The 25702-nt window shown below is 46.5% G+C and overlaps 4 protein-coding genes and 1 pseudogene across 4 annotated transcripts; 3 read left to right on the top strand and 2 right to left on the bottom strand.

The window, feature by feature from the left end:
* Positions 1-225: 225 nt before the first annotated feature.
* LOC100833983 lies at positions 226-4250 on the top strand (annotated as a pseudogene).
* Positions 4251-7785: 3535 nt separating this feature from the next.
* Positions 7786-11363, top strand: LOC100833671 (nuclear pore complex protein NUP98A). Its single transcript, XM_014899378.2, has 2 exons — positions 7786-8232; positions 8787-11363. Exons 1-2 carry the CDS (start codon positions 7842-7844, stop codon positions 11144-11146), a joined length of 2751 nt encoding a protein of 916 aa, XP_014754864.1. The 5' UTR covers positions 7786-7841; the 3' UTR covers positions 11147-11363.
* Positions 11364-12445: 1082 nt separating this feature from the next.
* LOC100833369 lies at positions 12446-14086 on the top strand. Its single transcript, XM_003565542.4, has 3 exons — positions 12446-12980; positions 13071-13342; positions 13450-14086. Exons 1-3 carry the CDS (start codon positions 12807-12809, stop codon positions 13874-13876), a joined length of 873 nt encoding a protein of 290 aa, XP_003565590.1. The 5' UTR covers positions 12446-12806; the 3' UTR covers positions 13877-14086.
* A 107-nt stretch (positions 14087-14193) lies between these two features.
* Positions 14194-19913, bottom strand: LOC100846088 (importin subunit alpha-1a). The gene is made up of 11 exons (XM_003566351.4): positions 19584-19913; positions 17686-17782; positions 17483-17574; positions 17261-17392; positions 16985-17170; positions 16738-16901; positions 16562-16640; positions 15982-16110; positions 15158-15285; positions 14681-15047; positions 14194-14581 (listed from the first exon to the last, which is right to left on the bottom strand). The coding sequence occupies exons 1-10, from the start codon at positions 19782-19784 to the stop codon at positions 14687-14689; spliced, it is 1569 nt and encodes a 522-aa protein (XP_003566399.1). The 5' UTR covers positions 19785-19913; the 3' UTR covers positions 14194-14581; positions 14681-14686.
* A 1911-nt stretch (positions 19914-21824) lies between these two features.
* On the bottom strand, positions 21825-22761 carry LOC100844869. The gene has a single exon (XM_003566348.3). The coding sequence runs from the start codon at positions 22629-22631 to the stop codon at positions 22101-22103; it is 531 nt and encodes a 176-aa protein (XP_003566396.1). The 5' UTR covers positions 22632-22761; the 3' UTR covers positions 21825-22100.
* Positions 22762-25702: the final 2941 nt, after the last annotated feature.

Here is a 25702-nt window from a genome sequence, read left to right as displayed (position 1 = left end):
GCTGCCACGGTACCCACTAAATTCGAGGCACACTGTATTGACGACCTAACCTGAACCCTTAACCCAAAACCATCTTATCGAAGAAGCCTCATCGATCATCACTAGAGAAGAGGATATCTCACAAAATGAGAGCATCTTTTGTTGATGGTTTGGATAGAGAAAGATAATGTGTTGAAATATGGAATAAACTCATTTTTAAGGACATTTTGAATTTCTAGAACTAACATGCTAGAGCAGAAGCAGAAGATTCCGAAGCGGAAGGGACCAAGAGCAAAGCGATCTAGGTCAGGAGTGGTGTCAGTGGGGTCAACAGGGCTAGGTAAATACTGTAGCATTCCCCTCCTTTTAGCATTGAGACGTGAGGTTTAGCTGTTGACACTAACATGCTGGTATGCCACCTTACCAGCTATTAACATGCTGCATCGCACTCATAGATACAGCCTACCTGCTCTAGAGCCTTTTTGTCCTAGAGCTCATAATTTTGTCATATACCTGCAGCTATATGAAGTTTGTGGATCTCATACTATTCTGTTTTCTGTACAAGTTGTACGGCAATATATGGTTACAGCTCGCAGTTCTCTGAATCCCACCCATGCTGGAAGGAAAAACTATCAAGTGACCTGTGAGGATGAGAAAGCATGCCCCTGGGAGCAGAGATTTACTGTAGCACATAGATTTGGGGAGAGGTGGTTTCTAGTTGCATGAATCCCATTTGTATTCATCCCCCTCCATCGGCAAATTTTGGTTGGTGGATCCACACAAGTGAAGATCCGGATGGCGCTTGCGAAAGGGATGTAGTGGTTATTGGGCAGAGGGAAGGACCGTTAAGCCTCAGATCCACAAGTGGCTTCATGTGCGATATCCTTTTCTTTTGAGATGGTACAATCTAGGATGCACACAACCATGCGCAGTACACTCACACCTTACGCACACACACGTGACACGCCACGGAAAAGATATGAGGGTATACCACCCTCAGTGCGCGGGAAACTCGCACGCTTGTGTGTACCATACATTTACGCCTAGATTTCCTAGGCAGCGGTGAGGCCCGGGAGTCGATCTGCCGACTCGCCGCTTGCCCAACTGCAAGCTAACCAACGTGCTACGTGCCATCCTCGCTTAATGTGTGATATCTGAAACATGTAATCCAATTTTGACTTGTGTGTTCATAGGGAATCTCAGACACAGTGAATTGATTTCTGTGCTGTTTGAGACGCCTTCGGGCTTTGCAATTTTCAGAATGTTGGAGGACGACCTCAAGCTACCAGACGCGATGCAGGTACATGCTTTGTTATTGCTTCCCCAGTTACTGATGTGCTGACGTGCTTGATTGCCTGTATCTTTCAAGCTAATCTTTGTGTTTCCAATGTCATTTCTAGAATGTCTGGGCAAACTTCGGCGTGGATTGTAGGGTTGGAAATGTCAGTCCCCCCTGCTCCCTTCCCTTCTCTTCCCTTCCTTTCCCTTCTGATTGTTATTGTCTTCTGTTTTTTTCGTCGTACCATTCATGATTAGCAAATTTATTTTACAGTTATTTGTATTAAGGGGAGAAATATGAGCACAAACTCAGTATTCATATTTGTTCACCGATTAACTGATTCAACATGTATTTTTTCTATAATGCTGTGTGGAATGATGCTATTCCATGTATGGATGCGTGCTCAAAAGCTATTTTTGTCACCATGTCTGGAGGAGATTAGTTTAAAGAATGGATAGCATAACCTTTGTCATTCATTAGTTCTATTTAATAACTGCAAGCTAGGGATGATTGAACTAACATGCTCCTACAGCCAAAGAACACAATTGTTGTCTGTTTTAAGAACATGTCAAATTGCCTTAGCACTGTAACTTGTTCTGAACTACATTGCAACAACTTAGATTTTTTATGATTGTCAAATTACATAAAACCATGACATTTGGAGCAAGGTTCCAACATAACAACCCTTTTTTTTTTACAAATTACCACCGATTTTTCGGATACAAGTCACCCCGACCACTGATCTCTTGATTTGAGATAAAATATGACAATGGGACTCACATGTCATAGCCAACGTGGCGCCATGCTGGACTCATGGTCGCACGCCGCCAGCTGCTCCTCCGCATCCATTGACATGCCTGCTGCAGGTTGCTGCCGTCCGCCGCGGCCAGCATGGCGCCTCCTCGCCCTCTCGCCATCTGCTACTCTCGCCCCGGAGAGGGGCATGCAAGCCGTCTCTGCTTCTTCCTTGGAGACTTGGAGAGGACCAGCTAGTTGTACATCTCTTGCTCTCAACTCAACTGCATACTTGATTTTTCGGGATTGATTTTGGATTCGATCGACGACCAATTACCGGCTGACGCCGGCGAGGTGGAGGTGGAGATTGAGGGGTTCTCCCGTGCCGGACCCACCTGTCTCCTCCCTGGCTGGCCCTCGAAGCCCCGTCGCCGAAGAAAAACGAGCACACCGCCGCCGTAGTTGGAGAAGACACAGAGGAGACCGCCTGAGACGAAGCAGGGTGCCGGTGACAGCAACGGGCGTCGAGGAAAACATGAGGGCGACCGGCGGCGGAGTGCGAGGTGGCCTGCGCAGGCTTCGCAGTCGTCTACTGCTACGGAGGCGCCGTCGACCCTGTCCATGGCGTAGCAATAGCGCAAGGTCTCGGCGAGGGTCGAGGCCTCGAGTCGACCGCAACAAGCAGGCGGCCGTACGTGCTCACCTCACCACCGGTGCCTGCAGCGGGGCCGTCGTTGGTCGTTCCACCGCATGGTAGCTTGCTCTAGCAATATGTCGAACTGGTGGTGTGCATCTTCGGGCTGAACATCCCCCATACAGTCTAGGCGATGAATGGAGGAAGGAGGACGAAGGTGAGACCCTGCAGACTGACCCGTGAGCCTCGTGCCCACATATATATCTCTCCCTGACCTTGGCCTTGCCGGATCCGCTTTCCGGCGAAGTTGTGGCGAGCGTCGCCGTCGGCCGCTCCGTGCGCACCGTGCCCTCGCATGGACGCGTCCAGATGCGTGCTGCGCACGACAAGTCCGCGCACCGAATGCCCGGCGCGTTCCAGCCCGCCTCCAACTTCCATGGTCACGGTGAACAGCTTCTCCAGCGTGGCACCACGGTGGCACCGACATGTGGGCCTCCTTGTCAGGTTTTCCATTAAAACACCCTCAACTGGCTAATTAGTGCGCGGGAGTACCACAGTGTACAAAAGTGGTGGCCATTTGTAAAAAATTTATAAAAATGTAGTTTTTCTACTCCCTCCGTCCCATATTAAGTGACTTTCTATTACATGTATCTAGACGCTTTTTAGGCATAGATACATTCATATTTGGGCAAATTGGAATCACTTAATGTGGGACGGAGGGAGTAGAAGGTTGCCCCAAATGTGATGGTTTTGTGTAATTTTCTCATTGTCATAAGTGTTATGCTGGTGCTAGACAGCACATTTTTGACAAGTATTGCTTTTGAAAGCAGTGCGGTGATTGTGAACAAGGTTTCTATATGAATACGTTGCATGGTCAAGATATGGTTGTACGATATGTAAATTGCTATGATTTGATATGCTAAATTTCCTCTACTTGGTTTGCCAGTACTCTCTGCCAAGTAAAATTTACAAGTGCCTAATCATGCCAAGGTTGGCTTGGTGCAACTGACTGCTTAGTGCCCAGTGTGTTTTTGACACATTGGTTGCAATCTACCTACTGGATTTCTTGCCTCATGATTCGTAGAGATTGTGTGGTATTTGATTATATTTGTTTCTATTTTGCCCCCTTAACATGCTTGTCCTTTTTCATTTCTTTCAGTTCATTTGGCTGAGGGAATTTCGAGAATTCAAGGACAAGTCCTGTGCCATTAATCAGGATACTGGTGTTTGCTGGGACCTTACTAAGATGATCAAGAAGTGGCACGTCCCTGGGCAGAAAATCGCCGTTGGAAAGGCTGAATATAGAGTGATTATTGAAAAAAGCTTGGTTAGTGTAAAGCTCCCTTGTTTGGTTATGTTTGTGAACAACTTTGGGCACCAATGTTGCTACAATTTCTTTCAGGGGATACCCTGCCTGTTTGATGACATTGTGATGGAGGTGATGTGGGGCCTCAAGCATCTCATGCATTTCTTGGTACCCCAAGAAAAAATGACCGCCTCCCAATGAGCCAGGGGCTGAATATGATCCTAAATCGACATAAGGAACGAAAATCCACTATAAAACTAAAAGCTCCATCGCGGTTTTCGAAATCAACATCTCTAGATCCATCTTTCGCATTTTGACGTTTCTCCATGTAACCAGTAATGAAATTGCAGAACAACATGTTTGCACAAGCTGGACTAACCTTATAGGTTTTGATAAGCCGCTTGAGTTGCCCACCTCAAACGATGAGAACTTAAGATCGTTGAACACACCAATGCCGGGGACACATCCCTTACAAGGCAAGCTGTGAAACTAATTCTCCGTTGACGAATTGACAAGGAAAAAGACCAAAAACAGCCACTGACTCCATGAATTAGAACGCGACGTCTACGCCAGGACGAGGATGGAGTCAGGACATAAATCTTCTAGACGACCTGTCAAGATGACACCGCGAAGAACACACAAATCTAACCAGAAAACTCCAAAACTGATGCTTTTTCTTTTTAGTGGAAACGAGAGAACGTAAAAACTGATGACTGGATCAAAGATGAAACGTAATTAAGTTTTGTCGGGTCAAGCCCATTAGGCGGGGCATGGCAGCTCCCAACTCGCAGTGTAAATGGAGAAGTGATTCTCTGTTGATGATGCCCACTTGTAGCTCCCAACTCGTAGTGTTATTCTCTGTTGATGCCCACCTGAATCAGTTGGCATTTTGAGCGTTTGGCTAGTTGGGAGTGATTCTCTTCGGAGAAGCTTTAGCTAGAGCTCTGCCAAACAGACCTTAAGGTGTTTCAAGCATTTGCTCCGTATGTCATGGAACCTTAGTTAAATACTCCCTCCGTCCCATATTAAGTGTCAAAAATTTGCTCAAAGATGAATGTATCTATACTAAAAAGCGTTTAGAGATACATGTAATATTTCGACACTTAATATAGGACGGAGTGAGTATAGGTTTTATGAGATCCAACCTAAAGTATTATTGTTACAAAAATCGTTGTATTTCAAGAGTTTCTGTTTGAGGAACACTATTATTACTCTATTTTACATCATTACATGTACAAACGTCCTACTTTCAACGCTGGTTTGATCTTATGGATAATTTTTGTGGATGTGCTGAAGCAACGTGTCGTTCGCTAGTGGCAAACATGGATCTTGAGCCCAATGGGTTCTTAAAGTAAAAACCACGTCAAACCTCGACCTTTCAATCCCTGAATTTGCACCGCAGCGTATAAAACAGGATTGCAACCTAGGTTTGCTGACGTGGCGAGTTCAAGACTGAATTGGAGGCACTCTCTGGCACTGTCAGAGCGGATAAAACTCGACGACGCCACGACGCGGACGGCAGCTCCTTCCTCTTGGACATCGCGGCCAGCAGGCGGCCCCTGTCCGGCAAGCAGCTTCGGATGGCGTCATCCGCTCTGTACTCCCTCGCCCACCGGCACAGCAAACCGGGCATCTCCTTGAACACCCCCAAATAGTAAGCGAACAGGCCGACGACAATGTCGATGAATCCGATTCAAATTGCAGCGAATAGACTTCTGAATTTGTGTCGATCCGATCTCGAGCAAGAGGGTCGAAGGGGAGGAGATCATGTTGTCCGCCGCCGGCGAAGACCTCGTCCGCTGCCGCCGAGGAGCAGGAGCGTCTTAAAAAACGTCTAGATATATGTAATATTTTGATAATAATTTAGAATCGGAGAGAGTATTTGTTACTCCTAATCAGGTTCTAACCCCCAAAAAATTTGTACTCTGAACAAACAGTTGGATAAAAAAACGAACAGGGCGCTACAACATCGCTGAATGTTCCTAGTTGTAAGGTTTTCCTACCCACGAAATTTTCCTGATTTGGTTCCCTGGAGTCGTCCTCTCTGAACCCATCTCCCCGCCGAACTCTGTTGTTTCTTTCTCATGCCCGCCGTTTGTTGGAGATCCATGCGCCGGCCGTCGTCTTCCCCGTCTCCGTCATTTCCAATGCTCCTAGCAGTGCGTCCAAGCTCTGGTTTGGTGGCTCCCTGCTCCAACGGCCAAAGCTCCGCAATGGCGCCAGAATCGTCCTGAGGAAGGCTCTTGGTTTTTATGCCCCGCATCCTGTGGCCTGCGCTTCCTTGTTGTCGCCGTCTCGTCACAACTCAGAAGTCGTGGCTGGTTCGAATTTCGAAGTTGGGAACGGCCTCGGGCCTTGTTTGGTACTAGAGTTTTTAAATGTTTTCTAAGATATAATCCACTCCAAATTGAGAAACACTAAGAACATCAAATGGTTGTTTGGTAGGAAGAGTTTAGAGGAATTATCCCTTGTTTTCACAAAAAAAACACTCTATTTTTTACCAAATTAAAACACTTTTTATACTAAAGTTTTTTAAAAAAAGCACTAGTGTTTTGGGTTTTTGAGTGTCTTGGGTGAATACCCGAACCAACCGCAGGGGAGCGGGCGCGACGCTCTATTTTGTGTTTTGAGTAAAATACACTACTAGTACATGAACTTGGTAAAAATAAACACTTTAGTCCACGAACTCGAAAAACGCACATTTAAACCCTTAAACTGGAAATATTGTGTCACTTTAATCCAAAAACAGTTCGACGAGGCTTAAACATGCCACGTGGCCACCACGTCGACTTCGGCGACCCCTTCACCGGCGTCCTCTCGTCAAAGTTTAGCGTCGTGGACTTGATAGCAATCTTAGACGAGGTAGCGGGTGCAACGGCATGGTTCTCAGGGCTCCATGATGCCAATCTGGGCGCGGCCGCCTTGCCCCTCGCGAGCGTGCTCGAGCATCGTGATTTTGCAAAAAAAAATCATGAGAAAATCAAGTAGCAGCCCGCGGTCCTGGCCGAAGCTGACGAACGGCCATGTGGGTGTTTAAGCCTTGCCGAACCCTTTTTTGACAAAAGTGACACAATAGTACTAATTTAAGGGTTTAAGTGCGCGTTTTTCGAGTTCGTGGACTAAAATGTTCATTTTTGCCGAGTTCATAGACCTATTTTACTCTTGTTTTTTCACATTTTAGGGTGTGAAAACAGCTTCTTCATTCATTGATCAGGAGGATTACAATCGTCTCGTAAGTAACAAAACAAGAAGCTAGGAGGGCGATCTGCCCAGACTACATAATTATGAGCAGCGGCATTCCTTTTAGCACAGGCATGTGCTGCTGCATTAGCCGAGCAGAGCGTACATGAGCCATGGAGAAGAGAACTCCCTAACAATTTCATGAATATCTCCCAAGATTGGCGATATATCCGATCTCCCAAGATCCCAAATTACAGAAATCAGTGATTTTTTTGTGGGGGGCTGTACTCTGTGCGGCCGTGAATTTTTTTTGTTTTGTTTAGAATATCTGTGTGACAGACCTCCATAAATTGTTTTTTCCTAAATGACGGGGGACAGTTACCTCCCTCATTGACAATGATGGTGGTGCAAACTTTTTGGGCCAGGCTGACTTTACATTCTCAAGTCATTGAGCCCAGGCTAGGTCGAGGTTAAAAGTGGGCCGCCCCATCTTCTTGGCCTAGCCCAAGTAACAATTTTGGGTAACGGCCAACTACTAGCACTACAATTGCCGAAGGCCCGCCTGGCGTAAGGCTAGGCTAGGCTAGCGAGGAAGAAGCCCTCCGCCGCCGATCCCCCATCTCCTCCCCCCTCCCCCGCCGCCCCCTCATCTCCTCCCCCCCCCCCCCCCCCCCCCGCCACCGCCCCCCATCTCCTCCCCCCCGTCCGGCGCCGCCATCCGAGCGGCCATGTTCGGCTCCACCAATCCATTCGGGCAGTCGTCCGGTAGCGCGTTCGGGCAGACATCAAGCAACCCATTCGGGGCCCAATCGGCGTTCGGCCAGACCAGCGCCCCCGCCAACAACCCCTTCGGCAGCCCGACCCCCGCCTTCGGGGCGCAGACCGGGACCGCCTCGCCGTTCGGCGCTGCCTCCACCAGCCCCTTTGGCCAGACATCCGCCCCGGCTTTCGGGGCCACATCCACCCCTGCGTTTGGCGCCGCGTCGACTGGCGGCTTTGGCCAGCCATCCACGCCGGCGTTCGGCACCCCGTCGTCCTCCCCGTTCGGGAGCTCCACGCCCGCCTTTGGCGCATCGCCAACCCCTGCGTTCGGCGCCGCATCCTCCAACTTTGGCAGCGGTTTGTACCGTGCTCGCGATCTCGGCATTTATCTTCTACAACCTTTTGTTATGCAACATCTAATTACTGGATCTTTACTGGCCATGCACCTCCTCTGTGATTGTTTTATCAACGAAAAGCGGACAATAAATCTTGCAGCTCCCAGTTATTACTTTGTTTTCTGAAAGGCCAGAACAAGCTATGCCAAAGCAACCTTTTAGGTTGTGTCACCTGGACTATAGTCTGGTGCTTAAGTTGGAAGTTCACTGTCCGACTATTAAAAATTATAACCGTTGTTGGTAGTTCCTATTTCCTAAGGTAGCAAGTTCCTCTGCTGGGAGTAGTCTTCATTGAAACATGCTTATGTCTGAGAACCATCGCAATTCATTTGGTAGTTATCTTTGTTTTGGCTGCATTTATTTATCTTTTTGTGTAATGTTTAAATGTCGCATTCCACATTTGTTCCACATAGATACTTATTAATAGATGCTACTATGTCATTGTTCTTAACTTTTCTCTTTAGGCCTGCACCTTTGCGGCGTGTGATATAACACTCTACTCTGCAAATTCTGCAGGTTCTTTGTTTGGACAAAAGCCAAGTTTTGGGGGTTTTGGATCATCACCTAGCCAGTCTAGTCCCTTTGGTAGCACATTCCAGCAAACGCAACCAACATTTGGCAACAGCACTTTTGGCGCCACAACTACGCCGGCCTTTGGCACCACGACAACGCCATCATTTGGTGCCACAGCCACCCCAGCATTTGGCTCAACATCAACATCCTTATTTGGTGCTTCCAGCACCCCAGCATTTGGTTCCACGCCGTTTGGTTCAAACACAACTCCTAGTTTTGGATCTTCAAGTACAACAGCATTTGGTGTGAGTAGTGCTCCAGCTTTTGGAGCTTCAACTACACCTTCATTTGGCACATCAACAAGTGCTTTTAGTTTTGGTTCATCACCAGCTTTTGGACAAACAGCACCTGCAACTGGTAGCACTCCCTTTGGAACAAATCCTTCACCTTTTGGAGCACAAACTTCTCCATTTGGCGTGCAGACTGCAGCACCGGCATTTGGGCAAGGTCCGCATGGTAATCAATCTGGAGGAAGCAGAATACAGCCTTATGTGCAAACACCAGATGCTGACAGTGCTACAAGTGGTAGTCAGCCTGCTGCAAAACTTGATTCCATATCAGCCATGCCTGCATACAAAGATAAGAGTCATGAAGAATTAAGGTGGGAAGATTACCAGCGTGGAGACAAAGGTGGACCAAACACTTCTGTAGCTCCAGTGGCAAATAGCTTTGCATCTCCACAGCCGAGTTTTCAAACAAATCCACCAACAACAGGGAATCTATTTGCTAAGTCCTCTCCCTTTACATCAGGTGGTTTTGGTGCTCCTTCAAACCCATTTTCGGCACCGACAGCTAATCAATTTGCACAAACAAGCAGTTCTGCATTTTCAGCAAACACTTCGCCATCTCTGTTTGCAAATACCACTCCGTCGCTGTTCAACACGTCATCGACAAGCACTAATCCATTTGGTACTGGCTTATCCATCGGTAATAACTCGCAATCAGCTGGGCTGTTTCAGTCTTCCCCTGCAATTGGGCAACAGCCATTTGGCCAGCAATCAAGCACTTCAGCTTTCTCTGCTGGTATATTCAACACGTCCAACCTTGGAATGACTGGAGGGTTGTTTAGCAGCAGTTCTTCACCTTTTCTAACATCAACGTTTCAACAATCTGCCCCTGGTCAAACTCCAAGCTTGTTCTCATTCCAACCTCAGACACAACAAGCTTCTGCAGGTGGATTCCCTGCTGTTTCCAACACGACAAATTTGGTCCCATTTGGACAGCAAACCACTAGCCAGTCCAATATGGTCATGCAGCCGGCCCTTGTTTTAAATCCCTTCGGGACACTTCCAGCAATGCCTCAGATGTCCATTGGGAATGGTGGATCCTCGCCTTCTATCCAATATGGAATATCAAGTATGCCGGTTGCTGAGAAGCCTCTTGCAAGCAGAACATTATCCATGGTGGTTCCTAGGCATTTGTCACAGAGAAGGATGAAATTGCTGCCACGGAAATATAATCCGACATCTGATGGCAAGGTTCCATTCTTTGCTGATGATGAAGAGTCTTCTGCAACACCAAAAGCGGATGCTTTTCTAATCCCTAGAGAGAACCCTAGAAGTCTGATAATCCGTCCAATCGATCAATGGCCTTCACGTAATGTGGTTGACAGGCAATCAATTCTGAGCGATTCAGCTGATCCAAACAAACAAACAGATGCTTTGGTTAGGAGGGAGCGCAATAGCGCTTTCATGTCACCAACTCAGTCTGGTCCAATGGGAAATGGCATGTACCGTGATGACCACCATGCATCAAGTGAGCTTGAGGCTGGGACACGGCGAGTGAATGGTGCTTCTATTGAAAAGCTCATGCCTAAGCTCTCCCAGGCAGATTACTTCACGGAACCTAGTCTAGAGGAGCTTGCTGCCAAGGAGCGTGCTGAACCAGGCTACTGCTGTCGGGTGAGAGACTTTGTTGTTGGACATCAAGCCTATGGTAGCATCAAATTCTTGGGAGAAACTGACATAAGGGGCCTTGATCTGGAGTCGATTGTGGAATTTAATAACCGCGAAGTGATTGTATACAAGGACGATAGCAAGAAGCCGCCGGTCGGTGAGGGTCTGAACAAAGCTGCAGTGGTGACTCTTTTGAACATCAAGTGTGTTAACAGGAAGACAGGCGATCAGTATACGGAGGGTCCGAGGGTAGACAAGTACAGGGACATGCTGGTGAAGAAAGCAGAGGAGCAGGGTGCGGAGTTCATCTCATTTGATGCTTCTAAGGGTGAGTGGAAGTTCCGAGTGAAGCATTTCAGCTCCTACGGGTTTGGTGAAGCTGAAGCAGGCGCATTTGATTCCTTGTAGCTTGGTTGTTATATGTTGTAATGCTGTTTGTAACAACTTTTGTTCTCTGGACGCTGCTATGGCTAGCTCTTTCCTTTCTATGCTTTTCTAAACAAATACTCGTACAATCTGGTACCAGTTTGGCATGTGTGTGGATTGGTTAAGTAAACTGATAGTCATTTCTTGTCAAATCGTACTGGACATATTTTCAAAACATAAGTTTACTCTTAGAGCATTTTATTATTATGTATTTTGTTTTATATGGCACTAAAGCTTAATCGGTGTTCCATGCCATTAATTTATCGCAATATAGTTTACTTTCACATCTTAGCCTGTTCTAAAATCATATGTTTCGCATTTTTTGTCTTAACATTTGATAATACATCCTTTGACATGCTATGCTTAGTTAAATATTCACCAAGTTTAAGTTGTGTCCCTGCATAAGAATGGATTTCCGTATGGAATGAAGCATGCTATTTAATACCTTTGAAGAGGATTTCCAAACTCAGCCAAGGATGTTTTGCCTAATGTTTACCTATTTGTTCAACTGGTGCATCCCTGGAATCTAATCTCGGATTATTTTCTGTCGCCGCATCTTCAGAATATAATCAGAGTCTTTCTGTTTCTGGTGTGACGCATCTTCAGAGTCCAACTAGAGTACTAGCCTAGAGGTTATTTATCTCTGTACTTACTCTAATTGCTGTTACAAAGTACCTTCTCTGAAAGGACGTTATCTTGTCATTTTTTATATTTCTTGTTTCATATGGAAAGAAAGAATATCACATTCCAGCATGTATAGGTCTGGCGTCAAATTATGGTCATAGGAACTTCATGATCCTTCCCTTCACAGTGGCTACTTGCTAAATTTCATGCGATCCATTTTTAGCAGCTATTTCATGGTTTCTTTTTTCTTCTCGAATTGATTTGTTTCTTGGTGCCTTTTATTGGGATTATCGGATAAGGCAGGTGGAATTGCTTTCATCTTTTTTTTAGATGATGAATTGCTTTCATTGTCTGTGACGATTAAAAGGAGGTGAAAAGGTCCGGTCAATTGTGCATCACCAATTCGTAGAGTCAGTGGGAGAGGACACGGATACATCTCCAATTCGATGGTGCCATACGAACGGGCAGCAATCTCCAACTTTTAATTTGTTTCCCTCCTTACAAAAAAAGAAGTTATTACTCCACTTTCTCTGTCGGTTGCCTCGTTGGCGGTACAAAGCGCAGATGCCGCTTGTGGTCGCTTTTCCCCCAAAAGGCAACGCGAGGAAGTAACCAGCGCTACGGAAAGAAGGTAAGCGGGGCGCTCCCCCGATCATCATCAGTGGTGAAAAAGAAACGAAAGGCGAAAGGAATCGGAATGTCTCCTCTCCCGGCACGGCGCAAGGAACCCCCGATCGCGTCGCCGGAAGCGAGATGTGGATGCGTGGATTGGATTCCTCCCGTGCTGGTCTGTCCCATGTCCCAAGCCTACCTACTTCCACAATCCCTTCCTCTCGCACCAATGCAACGACATATTCCCAGTCTCACCGTGGTCGAGACTCGAGACCATATATACCATACGTGATCGGGCTCGATCGGAAAAAAAGGCAAAGCCTAGCTAGTAGCAGCAATCTGCAGGTGTCTCGCTTGTACTAGCAGCAGGTTAATTTTGCAGCAAGTGAGTGAGAGAGAGTTGGCAATGCGGCCGGCGGCGGCGCCCGTGACGCACGATGACCTGTCCCTGCGCAAGGCCCATGACCGGCGCGCGGCGCGGTCCGGCGGCCAGATCGCCATGGGTCTCGTCGGCCTCTCCGTGCTCTGCGGCCTCATCAGCTTCATCCTCTGCCTCGCCGCCGAGGGCTCCCGCTCCGAGGTACAGTACGTTAATGCAGCACACTGCTTCATTTACTAGCTAGCTTGTCCTGATGCTTGCTTGGGTTGGCCTGCCTGCTTTGGTTTGCAGGTGTCCAACTACCTGATGACCGTGCAGGGGAGCGCGGGGCAGATGGACGTGTGCTTCTACAACAGCAGCGGCCGCTCGCCGCTCATCTTCGCCATCGCAGCTTTCCTGCTGCTCGCCGTCGCCATGTTCGCCGTGCACGCCTACATGCTGCTCGCCGTCGCCGCGCCGGACTCCGCCGCCACGGCCCACGCCGTCGCCCAGGACCACCCCCGCGTCTCCACCGGCCCCAACACTCTCCCCTGGCAGACATGCTGCCTCTTCTTCGTCACATGGTACGTCGATCGACCGCCACTAACCCATATGCCTTGCATTGGGCAAAATTGATTTTGCTGCTGACACACTGTGATGATCGAGTGACGAATCGAATTGATGCGTGCAGGATCTGCTTCGGGCTGGCGGAGGTGCTGCTGATGATCGGCATCGGGGTGGAGTCCGGGCACGTCAGCGACTGGCGGAAGCCGCGGCCCGTGTGCCACCGGGTGCGCCCGGGGATGTTCGCGGCGGCCGGGATCCTGGGGCTCATCACCGTCGTCGTCGGCTTCGTCGTCTATGTCACCGCCGTGCAGGCGCACAAGCTGCGTGGCCATCACGGCGGCGCCGGACACCACTACCCGGGACACGCGGGCGTCCCGCACCACCACCTGCCGCCCGTGTCGTACCCGCCACACCCGGCTCCGCACCCGTACCCACAACCACACCCACATCCACATCCGATGCTGCCGAATGCGCCGGAGATCACTGCTGCCCCGTGCCAAGTGCAGCCCAGCAACGCCGGATGCATTACCAAGGTGTCCACGGCTGTCTGAAGTTTGAGCGCCCAGTCGAGAATGCGGGCAGAGACAGTGTGTGTCCTGCACACGTATCCCTCTATCCATTTGTCAATTTTAAGAATTGCTTTCAGCTTTGCGACAAAGCATTATTTGCTCATGTGTAACAATTTGTTTCGAAATGTACGAGATATCAAATGTACAATTACTTGATTCGTGATTGACTAAATTGCATGTAATACCCCCTGACGAACTCTAACCCTTCATTCCTGAAGCATTATTTAGTTACTTCCTACGATTCTACGACGCACATAGCATAATTGAGCAAATGACAGAACTAAACAATTGAGAAAATGTAACATAAAAGAGGATGCATTAGGGTTCATAAGTTCGTACGAATTGCAACTATTCATTCCTGAAGATTCTCAAAACCAAACCACCATTCAGGAACGTTGACTACGGCCTCTCAAGAGTTGCAGAACCTTAACTCAGGCTATACAGTAGCAAAATAGCACACCATACTAAAGATGCAAACCCTACATAGTAGCCTGATAAAAAAAAACAGACTCCCAAGTATGACCATTGTAATCCTGTTACAAACACTGCGTGCGACATGATACCCCAGGACCAGCTGGAAATAATTGCCCATTCGAAATCTTTTAAGCTTATTGGACCGCCCCCCCACACATCGACTGGACCAAATGGTGAACTGCAGCGACGAGAAACCAGCACCATCGATCAAATCTGCAAAAGGAATTTGATGTCAATGGGTGTTGCCACAAATTACGAACCTACTATTGACAAGATAAAAACAATACATGGTTAGGTTGAGAGAACCCTGACCTGTATTTAGCCCAAGTTCAAATCAGGGTTGCCACCTTGGCCGAAATCAAAGGAAACACCTTGAGAAGCTTCCATAGCACCCCCCATTGCATCGTCTTCCTCGTCCATCCAGTAAGCCTCAAGAATCTTCACAGCTTTTTCATAAATTTCATTGTTATCATGACTCTGCAGGTTCTCAATCTTCTCCAGGCCTTCTGCTTCATCAATCATCAGGGCATATACATTCCCATCACCACCCAAATTCTTGTCTGTTTCTCCAACTTTGAGAATGTTCTCAAGACCCTCCAAACAAACTGTAACAATTCTTGAATCTGGGCAAATAAGAAGGTCGCACAATGGCTTGATGCAACCCTCGCTGACCAAATACCTATATAGACAAGACATATACAACATCAACTCCCAATGGAACTCAAAATAAAAGGAATCACATTTTATTGTATATAAATAAACTGAATAACAACAAACGAGAGAACGTACTTGATTTGATCATGGGAACCACCCGAGGTAGCATTTGAGATGGCCCAGGCAGCCTCCTTCTTGATATCAAACTCTGCTGTTTGCAGCAGATGTACCAAAGGACCAATAATTCCGGCATTTATCACAGCCTAACAAACCAGTGTTACAAAGTAAGCAATCAATAATTAGCACAACTAATAGAATTGTTCTAGTAAAAGCTAAACCAACGACTTCAGTACAATATGCTAATTAATCCATTATGTTAAGGACATTAAAGTTAGGGATGCAAACGGGATCCAGCGAAAGTCCCACTTCAAACGAACTAGAAGTGGGCCGTTCGCAGGATCACGTTTGCATCCCTACATCAAGTACATCGGTGTCACCTGTGCAAACGATACATAAGGACATTCCAAAAATAACAAAACGAAAGCAAACACTTCTACTGTATAAAACTTGCAGTCGACATTTTAGTCAAACTAAAATTCAGGCAAAAGGTTAGGGCTTCTTAGTTCTTAATCATCTTACTTTTGTGTTGCCAGCACGTTTTAATTCTTTCTACCACCAACATGACAAATAAAAATAGTTCCAATATTTCATACAAAGCGACAAAATGAAAACTATACCTGAAAGCTTGCTGTTAATAGTAAGACGACAGGTAGGAAAGACTATCTGTTAACAAATTATAGCACAATGCAACGCTAGGCTTAATAGATATGCACTACACAAGACATTCTGTTGGCGAACTGAATCGGTAATCAGTCAACACCATGAGTATTTACAACTAACAAAGGCCACCATAAGTGTAACATGAAAACAAACCATGTGACCACAAGCCAAATCTGTACCTGTATCTGATCTTTGTTACCAGCAGTAATATTTGAAACCGTCCAGCAGGCCTCTTTCTTAATGCTTTTCTTGTGATTTTGTGTCAAGAGGCTTAGGAGGCAGGCAAGAGCTTGATGATCAATGATGCACTACAGAACGAAACTTAAATTGAATGAAATAGAAAAATTGCACAGATAACTGCTCAACATATACATGTATAGCAAGACAACATCTCAGCTATCTCAAAATATAAAAACTGTATATTTGTAATCACTAATAGCCACTTGTGACAAAGTCAGAGATGAAAGATGAATATCTTACATGAATAGTGATACAAACTAGGAAGGACTTAATTCAATTGCTAGGACAACAAGGTTGTACAGTGAGGAACCAAGTTATAAACAAGAGTATTGAAAACAACAATCAAATTCACTTCATATTCAAAAAAGATTTTACGAAATGTTTGCCACATTAGATACAAGATAGCAAACTTGATGCATAAAAGAATAATATCCTCTGAACAATGAGCTCAAAATAATGATATTTTGTTGTTGCAAAATGTATCAAATCTAAAGAACACTAACAAAATGAATGATATACCTGAGTTTGTGAGTCATCTCCAGTAACTATATTTCCAACAGTTCGTAGTGCAGGTATAAGCACTGAGGGTGATGGATGCCTTCATGTCATTAAGAATAACGAAAGAATAAAATGAGTGTACATAATACGATATAGATTCAAATAACAGAAAGTTGTGATGCAGCGTTGTCACATACAGGAGAAGTTCCACAAGCCGGGGACAGACACCAGCGTCAATCACAGATTGGATTTTGTCATTGGTGCCATCAGAGAGATACGAGAGAGCCCAGCATGCATCAGTTAAAACTTCCTCGTCATTGGAATGAATAAGTCGTGCAAGTGCTGGCAGGGCAGGCTTAGTCTATGAAACCAATAGAATCAAATCAATGAACTGCTGTTACATACAAACCACAAAAGGATATAAAATGTGCAACCCTACAAAACCTGATCAAAGGCTGGTTGTGGCTTTCCTCTGCAGAAATTTGATAGAGTCCAGGTGGCATTCCTTAACATGGAGAGTTTAGCATGCTCATTCAACTGTGCGAGCAGAGGCATCAATGCACCACTTTCAAGAACAAGGTCACGGCACCTGGGGGAGTCGCCAGCAACATTTCCCAACGCCCAGACAGCCTTGAAATCATTTTTAGAAGTCACAACATTATCACTCCAGCAAGCACTAAACAACAATATGAAAATATTAGCCAAACAAGTGAGCAATACCTGCTCACGAACATCATCACTACCAGACCCAAGAAGCTTCACAAATATTGGAACTGCGCCATGATCAATGACAACCTTTGTATTTTCCGATGTGCCAGAAGCAATGTTTGTGAGTGCCCACGCTGCTTCAAACTACCAAAAATTTCAAAAAGACCACTGTAAGAAGTCTGATTGGTTCAGGGACCCACTGGATTGTACAAATAAGATTTTGTTGACGCATACCTGGAGTTGTGGGAAATCATCTCTGCCAAGACATTGCACAAATCGAGGAACGACACCTGACTTGATAACTTCTTCGATTGGAGGGCTCCTCTCTGATCAATAAATGTTATATTACTTGTTAATATTCACTCGCTAAGAGAAATAAAAGGTGAGTTTCATAAGAAATCTAATAAAAAAACAACTGAAAGGTTAGTATAGTATACCTATTGAAAGCAATTTGCGGAACTGTGTCGTCGCCTCAAGCTGAAGATTAATATCATCTGAATAAACCCCCGCAACCATAGCAGGAAGGCTTTCTAGCTACAAAATTAAATCAGAAAGCCAAATGTTGAGGTTAATTTATCAAGCCCAAAAAAGAACTAGAAGCAGCACACTGCTCTAAAAGAAGGTGGTTTGGACTTTTGACAAAGATAAAAAGCACCTAAATCAAATCAAATTCAATAATATTGCAATCAACAAATGAAAAACAACAGTTACAGACAGCAAAACACTAACACGACATTAAAAGACCTCAATTGGAAAAACTCTATGAATGGTTCAACATGACCTGAAAGGCTACTGTATGTCTGTAAGAATAAGGCCTGAGCTAGCTTCCCAGTAATGCTCCAGATAAGCCAAAAAAGCATCTGAAGACCTGTTTAGTGACAATAGCTAATGTCCGGAACAACACACTGATATATAACCATTCCTAATAAAATAAGCAAATAGCATCTATTATCAGGTAGAAATTAATCCAGCATCTATTGTCAAACAAAATAAAATCTGCTGGCATGCTAGATTGTGCTGCTCAGTCACAAATTCACAATAATGTGACAGGAGAACCAGGTTTCACAAGCACTACTGAAACCTAGGCAGTTCAGCAAGAAAAGTGGGATCAGAAAAGCAAACAAAGCCGTCAAGTTTAACTTTTAGTGCATTGACCTGATTAAACTCAATGCCTCAGAAAACTAATCATCAACAACAGAGGTTGATGTTTTAATTGCAAATAAATCTGCAAAAATAATGATACAGCAATGTACTGGCTTCTTGAGCATGTCTGCAACTGCAATAAAATGCGTAATGCAGAAGACATAACATGTTCAATCTCCTGATTAAACAATAAAAACATGGAAGCACAAACTGAGAAATTTAAATATAATTTTATAGACGAAAAATAGTGAACCCTGGCCTGCCGCCTAAACCATAAAGAGATCTATCCCACATATTAGTAAAGATCAAAATGATCTAGCTTCTTATAGTGCACAGAACGCTTCTGCAACCTAAGATCTAACAATCCTATATTATATTCTACACTAGATCTCTAATTTAATTAGGAAAAAGATTGTATACTGTACCAACAGTTCATAACATCAGTAATCTTCTATAAGAACTTTCCTCCTACAAAAGGTGGTCTAAAGAAAAATAAGGAAAATGAAAAAAGAGAGTCCAAGATCAACTGCTCAAATCAGCTTTTAGAGGTCCATGAAAATACACCTAAGCATCTATAACATGTAACCGTAATTAAAAAATGGAAACGACGAATATGTCAGTTAAAAACATATGCAGACCTAACATTTGAAAAACTAGAGTTGGCAGAGATAACCCACAAGTCGCAGTCGACCAAACATATATACATTCAAAAATTATATGTAAAAAAAGTGCCAGTCGAAGCAGACTAATATAGGACCTGCAAAATGATGTCATCGAGAGTTCTACAACCCCACAAATGGAGTCACTAATCAGGATCCGGGGAACGACTAGGCTAGGTACTGCTTGAATCTACAAGCAACACATGTAACACTAGTAGGCATCTGCTCACTAGTGCGCACAAAAAATGCGTAGGCGCACAAATATCCCATGGGCATAGCTCACGTCCTAAACAGTTACTAAAATCTACTCCCTCCGTCTCATAATTCTTGTCTCAAATTTGCCCAAAAATGGATGTATCTATTCCTAGAAAGCGTCTAGATACATGTAATATTTCGACAAGAATTATGGGACGGAGGGAGTACTGAACAAGAAGCAAACACTTCTCAAACTGTGAACTCATCTGAAATCTCCTGTACAAGACGCAAAACGGCGCGCAGGAGGGGATTAGAGCAGGGGTGTGCGGTATCTTCACCTTCTTCTCGACGCCGGCTGCGGGGACGGGGGCCTGGGCTTGGAGGCCCTCGCGGCGCTTCTTGAGGAGGCTCTCCTCACGGCGGCTCTTTCGGATCTCCACCATGTCGCCCTCGCGCCGCCGCCGCCCGTCATCGGCGTCCACCGTCGACTTGTAGCTGCTCTTCCGCGCCTCCACCCGCTCGTTCGGACGCAGCGACATGGCTGGCTACTCGCTCTGGTCTCTCTCGCGCGGTGGTGGCGGCGGAGAGGCCAAAACCCTAGCTAGGCGACGGGGGAGGAGCGCGAGAGCGGGGGAGAAAAGAAGGAGAAACCCTAGTGGCCGGTGCCAAAGGGAGTTTAAAGCCCACACCACGATCGAGATATTCCCCTATTTTTGCGCCTCTCTCTCTCTCTCTCTCAATTCTTTTTCCGGTGCCAATTATTTTCTTCTCTTTTTGTACAGGTCGGTGGCCAATTTTTGCTGGGTTGTGCACGACGGACATTTATTTGGCCCACTAAGATGAGAAGGTATCATAATTCGGCCCAGCACATCGAAAACCATAGCTGGCATCGTGTGTTTATGATTTCTATGAATTTATTCCAACGCCGAAATAAATCAAGTTCATACTGTTTCTATGGTTCGGTAACTTAAATCTTTCCTTGTTGGGACTTGTGGAAACTTCGAGGTGACCCAATGATTCGTCAATCGACATGATAGCTCCTTGCTAAATTTGGGCCGTGTTCTTGGTCGTAGGATATCTCAGGGTGCTTGTGTTTGTCTTCTTCGAGCTTGCAGCACGGCGAGCTTGAAGGCGGCGGCAGCAAACGCGGGCGGACGGAGGCGGGCGCGACGAGCTAGAGGGCGGTGGCAGCACGGCTCGCAGGCGGACGGATGTGGGCGCGAGGAGCTTGAGGGTGGCGGTGACACGGCTCGAGGGCGAACGGAGTAGGGAAGAAGGTTCTTATCCAATGAGGCGCCACGGTGGCACCGACATGTGGGTCCCCTGGTCAGTATTTCCGTCAAAACGCGATCAACTGTGAAATCAGTGTGCAGGAGTACGAAGGAGCACAAAAGCGGTGGTAATTTGAAAAAAAAAAGGTGGTTTTCTAGATGTGTTCCTCAAATGTGGTGGTTTTGCGTAATTTTCTCAAACGAGATTCATTTGAACTGAACGTATACCTCAAAATGTGATGGCCGGTAGCTGGCACACCCCCCCCCCCCTTGAACTAACTCGATATTGGTATCGGTACATACATGGATTAGATCAGCCACAAGGAAGGATGCACACGTCCAGATGCATCAAGGCAATTTGTATCTATCTAAAAAATACGGAACGTTCTCTTCACCAAGTTTTTCGTCGCTTGTCAAACCCCATGCGCCCACCCGTCACACCGAGCCCTCGTCCGACACGGGGACGCCCCTGTCTCAGCCGAACTCATCCACATACACGGTAGGCCCAGCAGGCCGAACTCATCCGCATATGTATACACGGCAGGCCCAAGAGATCAATCACGGAGCCGACTCGAACACGAGCAACCACGGAACGAAACAAGATCGCTGACGCAAGCAATACAGACTCATCCACAACATGTGGATAGAACGCCAGGCGGGCAGGATAGGCAGTTTGGTCCGTCCTCGACCTCGAGGTCACCGACGGGGATGCAGATGAAGCGCGAGCAGAAGGTTGGGGGGGTGGGCTCGCACCCAGGCGGGAAGGGCACCATTTAATTCCAGAGAATACAACTATACAAGGGAACAAGTAAGTTCCCTCAGCCCTCGTCCCCGACGCGTGCTGATCTGGGCCAACGGGAGCCACTACGACAACGCGCGCGTAGGTGGTTCAGCCATGATTAGGGGATGATTGAGGAGGGGAAAAGAAAGGGGAGGGCCATGGGATGCGGTTCAGAGCACCTGAACGAGTCGTGGGGCGAGTAGGCGTCGTTGATGGCGGAGATTTCGGCGGCCATCGCGTGTGTGCGTTGCTTCTGGCGCGAGGAGAAAGACGAGCACGAGCGCTCGTGCAGGCCTGGGCTAGGTGTTCTGGGGAAGGTGGCCTAGGAGAGAGAACCGGTGTGATGCAAGAGGAAAAAAAAAGAGAATTTTTTTTCCAAAAGTGCATTGCCTTTGTCGTGGCAACGCACAAGCATTCTGCTAGTAAAAGAAAATGTGTGCAACTGCGATTCAAATTTCAGAAAGAACAGGTTCCAATTCGCCTCCACAAGAAAGGATATTCACATCCAGATCGATGCAGCAAGGCTATAGAAAAGAAACATATGTGCAACTGCAATTGAAATTTCAGAAATAACAGGTTCCGATTCGCCTCCCCTTCCCAAAGATCGAGTAACTCAACACATCTAACGCCCCAATAAAACAGTATGCGACGAAAGGAAAGAAATTACAAACACACGCGTCAAGGTGTGCAACGGCAGTGACAACAAAGGTCAGTCGGTCGTTTTTTTGCGTAGAATAATATACGTGTCTGATCGATCCTCCGATCAGAGACACAAGCTGCTCCTCCGGCGGGGACAGCTCGGATCAGATCATGTTGGAGAGGTAGCGGCAGTTCTCGGACAGGTTGAGGAGCGACTGGTCGAAGTGTGTGAGCGGGTTGTTCTCGCCCACCTGCCTGAACTTCTCGTCGCACCCCTGCATGTCCTGCGCCGCCATGCTCATCATGGCGCGGATGGTGACGGCGTCCTTGAAGACGATGGCGCGCTTGGCGGCGCCCAGGGTGTCGAGGACGTCGCCGTAGAGGTTGCCGCACAGGTCCAGGGCCTCCTTGGCCTTGGGCGTCGTCGTCGGCGCGGCCGACAACTCCACCACGTGCGCCTTGGCCTTGGCCGCGTGGATCTCGAACGCGTCCACCTGCATGTTGAGCACCGCCAGCGCGTCCACCGGCGTGGCGCCCCCGGCCTGCTTCCCCGCCATGGCCACGCACAGCTCCGGGTACGCGGTGCCCTTGCAGATCCCGGCCACGTCGGCCGCCGATGCCGGGGACGCCGCCGCGGATATGGCCACGACCACGGCCAGGAGGACCAGCAGCGTGCGGGTTGATGATCGCGCCATGGCTCTACTTGCCTGCTGGTTTATTGGTATATTGGTGTTATGATAAGTAGTTGTTTGGTGCCGACGAATGTTATGTACACGAGCGATGCGTCGGCTGCGCTTGTAGGGAGGAGATTGGGAAGGTGGCCGGCCACACAAGATTGTGAGGGGTAAATACGCGACATGGGTGGCGGGGGTTCGCTGCATGCACGGAGCAAAACGAAAATGACGGTTAGCCTCAACTTGATCAAGTGGCCGGCTGTGCCACTCTAATTTGATATGGCTCCGTTTTTCGAGTGGAGTCCTGTGGAGGGGGGACATCCATGCATGTCCGTGGTACGGTGGTGCTAAATTTATTATCCTAACTATCCATAATATCCGAATAATAACTAGTATAAACAAAAGTGCCGAGGTGAGCATTGCATGTGCTGATGTGCAGATAACCGTGAGAATAACAGAAGACCAGCCGGCGTCATGGTTGAAACTAGTCGCACCACGACTGGCAGTAGATTAAGCTGAAATGTCTGCCTAATCAAGTTTGTTGTCTGGCCATAGCTTTCGCCTTTCGCCCGGCCGTTGTTAGGTAGAGTAACTTGAGATTCAGCTGTAGAGAATTTCGGCCTCTGTATGTCTGCAGGGTCAAACGAAGCAAGTGGATCAGAGACTCAGAGGATATGTCAAAGTTCTTGCCACCTGATTTTCACTGATTCAGCGAAGGACAAGGACTGACCCGAATGCCATCATACGGGTTTCTAGTCATGCTAGCTAGCTAGTATATATATTTTAAACCCTATTTTAAAAGGAGATGTATGTGATCGAGTCGCTGTCAACACAATCCAGAATTTCTTCTACTCGTCAAAAGGAAAAGATCACTGGTCAAATAATGGCGCTCATTCTCAACCCAATGGTCCAGGATTAGCCAAGAACTTGTTCTCCATCCTGCTTTCAAGTGCTAGTGCTCCTTGGCTATCGCTATTGATTGTAGAAAAAAGGTAGGGTGTCACTGTCAATTTGGCACGGAGGCTAAATGGATACACATACATGAAGAAAAAGAATACCTGGCCGCGTCTGCGTCGACCCGGATTTGGTACGCATCTAACTGTAGCCTACTGGGCACCGTCCTTTCTTGGGTTAAAGTAGCTGGGTGATGGATTAGTTTATCCTAACCTAGTGTTTAGTTTAGCGTGTTCTAGCTTAGTTTACCTCCACCTACGCTAAAGCTCGGAATCCTAACCGAAACACCTTCTTTTCAAGGCTAATTAAGTCGGGTCTGTCGAACTAAGTAGTTTATTCCTAGCTGAATAACTGAATTGATTCACGGACGATACATTTGAGTCTGATATTATTATTTTCGAAATCTCATAAAAAAAAGAAGGAGTTCGTTGAAAAGAAAAGGACATGGAATGAATATACATCGATGGATAAGTAATGAAATCATAGATTGTCCTCTAGATTGACCGCCCGTGGAACATGTTCAAAAATAGCTTGAATCGTTTGTCCTTTGTGTGCAGGGTATTTTTGATAAATATTCTTGCATAATATTTTAGGTTCTCGTGTTATAACATAATGCACGACTATGATTTTTTAGATCTTATGAAGGCGCATAAGCATGTAAACTCAAACACATACCCTTGCATGTGCAAGATCTATACTCTCTCGAAAATAATGCTTCTTTTCATAAAAGTATTAGCGTCCCTTTAATTTGCAGAAACCCCAACATGGAAAAATAGAACAAAATATACACCCTCAATCTCATATTAATCTCACATTAAGTGACTCAAATTTGCCTAAATATAGATGTATATATACCAAAAAAAGTCTAGATACGTGTAATATTTCGTCACTTAATATGAGACGGAGAGAGTATGTTATTATGGCATGGCAGCTTGGGCATCTTTGTTTCTCCGTATTTCAAAGAGTATGGACAGTGAAGAGGCTTTGTTAGGTAGGTGCTCACTAATCTTTTTGTCCACACTATCTACAATAACCTTTTGCATGCTATCCAAAAGCAATTTGATGGATTTAAAAATTAGTAGAGCATTATCATCTATCACCTCGGTTTCTTGGAGTTTCATGTTGGGTTCCCCATCATCGCCGGCCATACTCTTAAGAGCGGTAAAGCTCTAATTAAGAGACGAGACTCTGATACCAATTGAAAGATCGGTATGGTCGGCTAGAGGGGGGGTGAATAGGCGACTCACAATTTTTTACTTTTTGTTTTTCTTTTCTTGAAAAATACAAAGCACTTAATCCTAGGGTTTGCTAGATTCTCTAAAATGAATACAACCCTAGTTGAAATGCAATAGCCAAAGCAACAATAGATAGCAAGAATGTAAAGGGGAAAAGATACCACACGCGGAGACAAAGATTTCACCGGAGTTCCGCTTATTGAGGTCGGTGTACGTCTTCGTTTGGAGGAGTGCTCTACCACAAAGGTAGAGACGCCACAAAGGCTCACTCTATTCTCCAACTCACCACACCAAAGGTGCGATGAGCTCTCACAACGCTACAAAGGTGAGGTGAGTTCCACCAGTGGCTTCCTTGGGGGCGAAGTCCAAACCCTTACAAACTTGACCAGAGCTAGCTCCACAAACCAATTGGAGGCTCCCAATCCAATCCCCGAGCTCCTCACACCAAGGGAAAGCTCAAGCCAACCGCTCCCAAAAGCCCAAGAGAAACAAAATCCACGAGAGAAACAAGGGGATTCAATTTTGTGACTCGGTGAAATCCTAGATCTAGCTCTTCTTCTCCAATCCTCAAAGAATCAACAAGGGGGAAGCTCTGTGGAGGGAGATCTACTAGATTGAAGCTTTTGGTGTTCTTGAGTGAGACTGGGTTGTTCTTGGCTTCGTGCTCGAGCAGGATAGCCTTTGGGGACGAAGGGTTATTTATATGGACTCTCCAAAATCTAACCGTTATGCACTGCGAGCTCCAGGGGTGGAACTTCCGCTCGACATCGGAAGTTCCGGCTCAACCTCCGGAAATCCATACAGGATTCCAGTAGCATCACGGAGCTGGTCCGGAGATAGGGTGGAAGTTCCGGTTGCCCGGAACTCCACCAGAACTTCTGGACCTGGGCAAACACAGGCACC

The sequence above is a fragment of the Brachypodium distachyon genome, chromosome 2 (assembly GCF_000005505.3).
Source record: "Brachypodium distachyon strain Bd21 chromosome 2, Brachypodium_distachyon_v3.0, whole genome shotgun sequence".
Classification (NCBI taxonomy): domain Eukaryota; kingdom Viridiplantae; phylum Streptophyta; class Magnoliopsida; order Poales; family Poaceae; genus Brachypodium; species Brachypodium distachyon.
The sequence above is the reverse complement of the archived record's forward strand: the minus strand, read 5'-3'. Positions and strand labels throughout refer to the sequence as shown.